This window comes from Notamacropus eugenii, chromosome 2 (genome assembly GCF_028372415.1).
Source record: "Notamacropus eugenii isolate mMacEug1 chromosome 2, mMacEug1.pri_v2, whole genome shotgun sequence".
NCBI lineage: Eukaryota > Metazoa > Chordata > Mammalia > Diprotodontia > Macropodidae > Notamacropus > Notamacropus eugenii.
In genome coordinates this window covers 535,883,183-535,890,398 of record NC_092873.1, presented here as the reverse complement: position 1 = coordinate 535,890,398, position 7,216 = coordinate 535,883,183, and the positions used below count along the sequence as shown (strand labels likewise).

The 7,216-nt window shown below is 42.6% G+C and overlaps 1 protein-coding gene across 1 annotated transcript in view; it reads right to left on the bottom strand.

Annotated features, from left to right (window-relative positions):
* The window catches only part of TNNI3K (TNNI3 interacting kinase), a 322,872-nt gene that overhangs the window by 50,986 nt on the left and 264,670 nt on the right, over nucleotides 1-7,216 (bottom strand). The window contains 1 exon segment of the mRNA XM_072638208.1: nucleotides 6,353-6,522. Within this exon segment, the coding sequence (XP_072494309.1) occupies nucleotides 6,353-6,522 (170 nt within the window).

The following is a 7,216-nucleotide window of genomic DNA, read 5'->3' as shown; positions in this document are numbered from 1 at the left end:
ATGAAGGCCCTGTTCTAGGCTCCTGGGGACGAAATCTCATCCCCAGAGCTGGGTGGCACATTTTTGTAGGGTTTCCATTTTTCATGGAAATGCCGTTTGGCTGAAAACCCCACCCAGTCTGAGCCACGCCAACCACAGTCTAACCTGGCTGGGGATATCCCTCCAATTCAGCATTCCAGTTTCCATTTCTCTTTTTTCCCACTGACAGTGCCCATGTTTAGGATACAACTCCCTCCTCCCCTCCCATTCCCAGAATCCTTCTTTCCTTCAAGGTTTAGCTCACTTAGCACCTTCTACTTGAACCAATCTCACCAGCTGCTAGGACCTCCTTGCCCCAATCATCCTATGCTAATTTTGTGTATCCTGAAATATGGATTATTGGAATGTACCCTATGGGAGTATAAGCTCTTTGAGGGCAGGGACTGTTCCACTTTTGGTGCAGTGTCTGGAGCATGTTAGGTAATTAACTGTTGATTGATTGACTTCCAGTGATGCCTATGGCATCCCCCCCATCCCCTTTTGTCCCATGTCACCTTATTCTACTACAAATTTGCCCAATTGGGGCCAGTTCACCTTACAGGGGCCTCTCTCAATGCCTCTGAACAATTCAAGGTGATCGTAGAGCACACAGACTGTCCAACAGGTGTCCCACATATTCACCATCTGACTAGCCCACCTTGTTTTCTGTTCATAACTACTTGATGACATCTCCAGCTCTCCTTCTTCCTTGTAATTCGTTATTTTTCATAGTTTTGATCTGTCCCCAGTCACTACCTGCCTCTCCCTTGCCCTTTGAACAATGATTGATTTCAGGTCTTCATAGACTGGAGGGTCCCATAATTCCCCAACACAACAAACCACCAGGAAAATCTTGGCATTAGGAGAACAGGACTTTAAGGGAGAAGCTTAAGGTCATTAAAAGAACATTGCAATTTCCCAAAGGCAATGAAGGAATCTATTTCCTCCTCCTCTGGTTTGTTCCCAAGTTTAACTTGTGATCAAGTTACAGTTCTTGCTCAACAGAATACATATATTAATAGATAAGTTATAAAGGTAATCCAACTATAGCTAGTTGGGACAATAAACATTTTCCACCCACTTGGTGTTTCTTAGTGGACAGTTAGGGAAAATTATGCTGAATGAGTATGAGTTTCACTCAAGCCTTGATGAAATCAGGACAATGTCAAATGCAAACAAGAAAAACTAGAAAATGTCATATTGATTAAAAAAAAAATATCTCTTTGACTTGAAGTTTGGACTGATTCCTCCATGACCGTGGGAAACACGTTTGGGGAGTATACTTTGTCCTGGTCTATGCCTTGCCCTATAGCAAAAGTCATAGGCTCACTGAACAAGGCTATCTCTGTTGTACCATCATCCCCATCCCCATCATCATCCCCATCCTAGCAGCAGCAGCAGCATTCGCATAGCATTATGTGGTTGGCCGTAGTTGGCCAACACTTCACATGATGCGATCTCATTTGATCCTCAGCATAGCCCTGGCAGGTTGTTGCTGTTATGATCCCTATTTAACAGATGAAGAAATTGAGGTTAAAATAAGTGAAGTCACTTATATAAGGTCATACATCTAGTGTCCGAGGTCAGATTTACTCTTATTTGCTCCACCACACCCAGCTGTCTTATCTTGCAAAGAATCTTAGGTGATTTTGACATTCTGCATGGGAGTCACCTTGTTGATCACTTTAAGACATATTTTGTCTACAAAATCAAGGGTTCTTTTTTTAATCATTAAGCCAAAGACAATATAAACCATGAATCTTGTACAGTAGATTCTCTTCACCTTTCAGACAGCTTTGTGAATGTATTGAGAAAAGCCAGCTGTTCCCTCCTCACATGCCTTATATAAATGTCAGGTATTACATCCCTGACATATAAATGCCACCCTCCCCCCACCCCAGTCAAATGTAGGCAGGGAAGTGCAGTGGATAGAGGATGGGCCATGGAACTAGGAGGCTCCAGTCCTGTCTCTGACACCTAATAGATGTGTGGCCCTGGGCAAATCACTTCAGCTCAAAAACTCCAGGAAACTCTTTAAGACCATGAGCTACAGGTGAGAGGTCCATCTCTGTCAGTGAGATCTTTAGGGGAACCTCTTCTTTCCAACTAACAAAGAGCATCAGTTTAATGACTTTGCTTCATTCTGTGTCATCTGGCACAGCTGTAGCCACCCTGGTCTCTTTCTGGCTGATTCTTCTTGTAGCTTGATCTTCCCAAAGGGCAAGAAGCTGGCTTCTGAGCCCTCCAAAAGATGGCATGAAGCCATGTGGTTGGGGAGAAAAGAACAAAGAATCTGGATTCAGAAGAGGCAGTTTCACACTCCTAGGCCACTGGAGGCAGTGGGTCTGGAATTTGGAAGAGCTGAGTTGAGATACCACTTTGGACCCTATCCCTGTGTGACCCTGGGTAAGTCACTTAGCCCCTGCCCCAAATCCTGATCTGTAAAAGGGGGATCATGATAGCAGTGACTTCACAGGATCGTTGTGAGGATCATATAAATGAACATTCTGAGTGCTTTGCAAACTTTAAAGTTACATAAACACTAGTTATTTCTACTGCTCCAGCTGCTACTACTATTATAATTCCTTTCCAGATTTTCTACTAACTCCCTACCTCTCAGGAACCTCATACAGGAAATGATGATGCCAGATAAGGTGACCACCAAGCTCCTCTCCCGATAAATCTGAGATCCCATAATCCTCTGCTCTTGGAGTCTCAGTTCCCTCATTGTCTGGAGGCTGAGGAAGTCAACCTCAAACCACCTCTAGATAAAAATTGGGAGCGTGACACTCTTTAGCATTGGAGGTGGAGGCAGACACCTGGACCAATGGGAGAAGAGGTGGGGGGAAAGAGAAGGGAACCTTCATGGAAATATGTCATTAATTGGGAGAATGTTCTCCCTCCACATCCTCCCTCAATTCGAAACAATTTCCCACAGGCTTGTTCCATGGAGATGGTAGGAGATTGTAGTGTCAGTAAGAGCACCTGCCCTTGGAGAAAGGTTGACCTCTGCATGGAAGCTCTTTCAATGGAAAGAGAGGAGGAAATAGTTAAAGCTTGATTGTTCATTAAGCCCCTGTTTATTCTTTTCATTTCCCTCAAGTAGGTCAATTTGAGATAGAAATGTTGCTTTGAATATTTGAATGTAAAGGCTTTTTGTGGAAATTAACTTTTAAAAAACCATGAATATGGATCTAGGAAAAGTAGATCATCTGAAATTGACCTAAAGATACAATAATCGACCATGAAAACGTCTATTTGGGGGCTTTCTCAGGCCAATGGGGGCTTGTTTTTGACAAACTATTTCTGTTTTGTACATGACACCTCGAACCCTTTCCCCCACCTCACCCTCTGCTCTTTTCTTCCCTTTTCGCCCTTTTACTTATAATTAAATTTTTTTCTATTACAAAGTATCATTTTTTTCTTCCTCTTGTCTTGAAAAATAAAACAAAGCCTCATCACAAATGCATAGGGTTGCACATAAATTCCCATGCTGGCCATATCCGGAGATGTGTGCCTCCCTTTGCATCTTGAGCCCTTCATACCTCTGGCAGGAGGTGAGTCACATTCATCACTGTCAGTCCTCTGAAATTGTGACTTGCCATTGGATGGCTGAGGGTTCTTTCAAAATCGGTCCTTTTTTGTGATGCTGTTGTTAGAGTATAAATTATCCTTGTGGTTCTGCTCACTTTGCTCTGCATCCATTTACCCAAGTCTTTCCAGGCTTCTTGGAAGTTCTCATAGTTCAATAATATTCCCTTACATTGAGGGATCTGTTCATTTGCTCTCCAATTGATGAATACTCCCTTACTTCCCAGCTTCATGCTACTACTCAAAGGCTTGCTATAGATACTTTTGTATGGAGGGGTCCTTTTCCTCTCTTTTGATCTTGTTGGGGTATGGGTATAGTTGGTGTATTGTTGGGTCAAAGGGCATGTACGGTTTAGTAACCTGCTTTGATCTTTTTCAGAAATATCTCATCTTCTGCTTGTACAGCTAGGGCAAAGAAAACTTGGGGGAGCCAAGCATGAAGGAAGTTTTCTTCCATAACTATTTCTGGTCCCCATCTCTTTTCTTGCAATGAACTGAAGATGGTTGTACTCTTGGCCCAGTGACTGAAGACCTAGAGATGTTCTCCCACTTTTGAGGATTGGACCTGATTAGATCTGACCCTTCCATCCACTAAGATCTGCATATAGCCCTTTGCCTGGATTTCTCTTTTTTTTCTTCTGTTCCCCTCTTGCCATCTTATTTTAGGCTTTAGACCTTACATTGTCCTAAAGGCTCCTTGCTCCACACATTCCTATATGATTCTTCTGTGAACCTCCTCCTCAAGTGCTATTGCTGATGGAAAGAGCACAAAGTTCACCATCTCAGAAGCCACCTTTTCCAAGACATTCCACCTGATTTTCTCAATCAATAATCACCATTTTCCCATACCTCGTAGAACACACACTTGCCCTTTTAGACATATTTATGTGATCCATTTTGCACAATGGTTATCTGCTTTCACAGCAGGGACTATCTTATCCAACCTTTGTATCTGTGCCATGCATATTAAGGGGGTGTCATGCACTTTGTCTCCTTGACAAGAAGAAGTCGACTTCAAACTTTGGCACTGTATATCTGCTGGGACACTCTTGTAAAACAACAAAACTCTCTTCCCTCCCTCTCCTCTCTTCTGTCCCCTGTCCTCTCCCAAAACCTTAAACCTACTGCTCTCTGAAACTGAGACTCCATTGGGGCCCTGCCTAAGGGTTCTTTTGGACCCTCCTGGCTTTAGAGTGATCATCAATAGTAACTGTTGTTGTTTCCCACCCAGCCTGATGTCTTTCTTTTTCTTGACTTCATTAAAGGGGCCATGCCCTGGCTCCTTCTTAAACAGGCCTATTCACTGAATGTGTGTTACCCCATCCTAAGTGTGTACCTGCAAAGACCTTGGCCTAAAGGGCCCAAGGTCTCCCAGTGCATCCTGGTTCATCTCCAGTCATCCTGATGAATATCTGGTCACAAGATTCAGATGGCTCTGGAGGAGAAGTGAGGCTGGTGACCTGCACAGCCCTCCCTCACTCAAAACAAAGTCAAGTGCAAGTCATGTCATCATCTCTCTGATGGCCTGGTCTTCTTCAGCAATGAAGGACAAACACAATCTTTTCTAAGACTAGCAACGTGCTTTGTATACAATAGGTACCCAATAAATGCTTGCCATACAGAATCAAGCAATCTGCATTGGGCCTCTAATAACCTTTTGTTTTTGTGCTAACCCAGAATGACAAAAACAAAGTGTTCGCAGCATGTCTGGTTTTTAGACAATGGGGTATAATTCTTATATGTATGACTGCATACATTAAAGGCTGAATGTGTCACTAACACATCTTCATCCATAAATATTTCTGTAAACCCAGGAGCAGCCTCATGCCAACTGCTATCAAGTTGGCATCACTTTATGTACTTTGGGGAAATTCTGACAGTCCCTGAGGACAGTTTTCCTACCAGCTTTCAGAAGACAGAAATATCTTACTGCTAACTGGTTATTGATGGGCACGTAGGTTCAAAGTGGAAACGGAGGACCTTCCATTTTGATCCAGTCCAATCCAGTCCATCAAAGAGAAAGAAGCCTCATGGTATAACAGACCAACAACCAACCTCAGGGCCAAAAGGGCCTGGGTTCAAATCCAGCCTCTGACATAGACTTGCTGTGTGACCCTAAAACAGTTCCTTAACCTTTCAAGGCATCAAAGATCATAAGGTGCCAACCAACATTATTAGAAGAAATGTCCTTACCTGACAGTTTCAATTAAATCACAGGTCTAATACCTATCAATTCACTGAGAATTTTCAAACTGCATTTCAAACCAATCTATGCAGCATTAACCCAGTGATGGGGATACAAAAAGGGAACATTGGAAGACAAAAATGTTCCTGCCCTCGAGGAACTTACTGTCAATTGGGGAATACAGCTTATGAACAGGTTAATTAATCCAAGATAATTTGAGGAAAGAGAGGATAAATGAACTAGGGTGGGACAACTGGGGCTTTGTCCCAAGGAGCTGAAATATAGAAGTATTCATTATACTTAGTTCTTCAACAGCAAAGAAACAAGTAAACCGCACTTAGGGGAAGAATAATTAGCCATTATTCTATAACAAGGAGAATTAGGATAAGATGGTCCTCTAATCAGAGGACCTCTTTCTCTACTGCTTATATGTATATATGTATATTTATGTGTAGATGTATTTATGCACACACATAGGTGTGCGCACACATGCACACACACACACACACACACACACACACACCTTGGTTATCTCATGTGTTTGTGAGGACCACTTACCTCTGGGACCAATACATGGAAGATGTGGCATTCAGGGCATACTCTAGCTCAAAACGGCTCCGGAGGGCAGCTACATGACTTCTACTGGGGCCTCCTCAGCTCGCCAGGCAATCAGAGGATGAGGAAGGAGACAGAGACCCGCTGCTGTTACTGGATGCGGGAGACATCAGCTGCATAAAGAGAGGGTGTTTTCAATTTCTGAACAAAGCAGACAGGCTTAAAGATACAGGGTAAGTAAAGGTGGTCTTGGTTTAATTCTCTAGACTGGGATTTCTTTCAGCCTAATTTCGGTTCATCAGGATTCTTTTCTGTGTTTTCTTTTATCTTCTGTCACCTAGAGAAGACTGCTTCCATTCACTTTTTCAGACCTGGGTTTTTTCTGAGTTGGCCTCCTAAAATGCTATGTGCAGAGATCAAACTTACAAAATGGATGAATGAGCGAAGCCTTCTGTAGGAGCTTACTTTGTATCTGAAAAACCACAGCGCTAGCTCTAGACAGGGTGTTTCATCTGGGGCAAGCCATGTCAATGGTATCCGTCTCAGTTTCCCCATCTGTAAAATGAAGATCATGTTCCTCTTTCTCCACTAACCTTACAGCACCATTATGAAAATAAAGTCACACGGTGAATGCAAAGTACTTAAGAGCTCTGAAGTTCTACATAAATGTTATTTGATCATTGCAAACACTTTCACTTCATTGAAAAACGCCATTAAAAAGGAAGTTTTCCTAGTGCACTTTAAAAGAGGGTTTCATTTACAAAATCTGGATTATCCCTTAGTTTTACAAAAAGTGGATTATTTTAAATCCTTAATTCTCCCTTCTCCATAAAATACTATTCATCTGTTTGCAGGTGGTATCTTCTC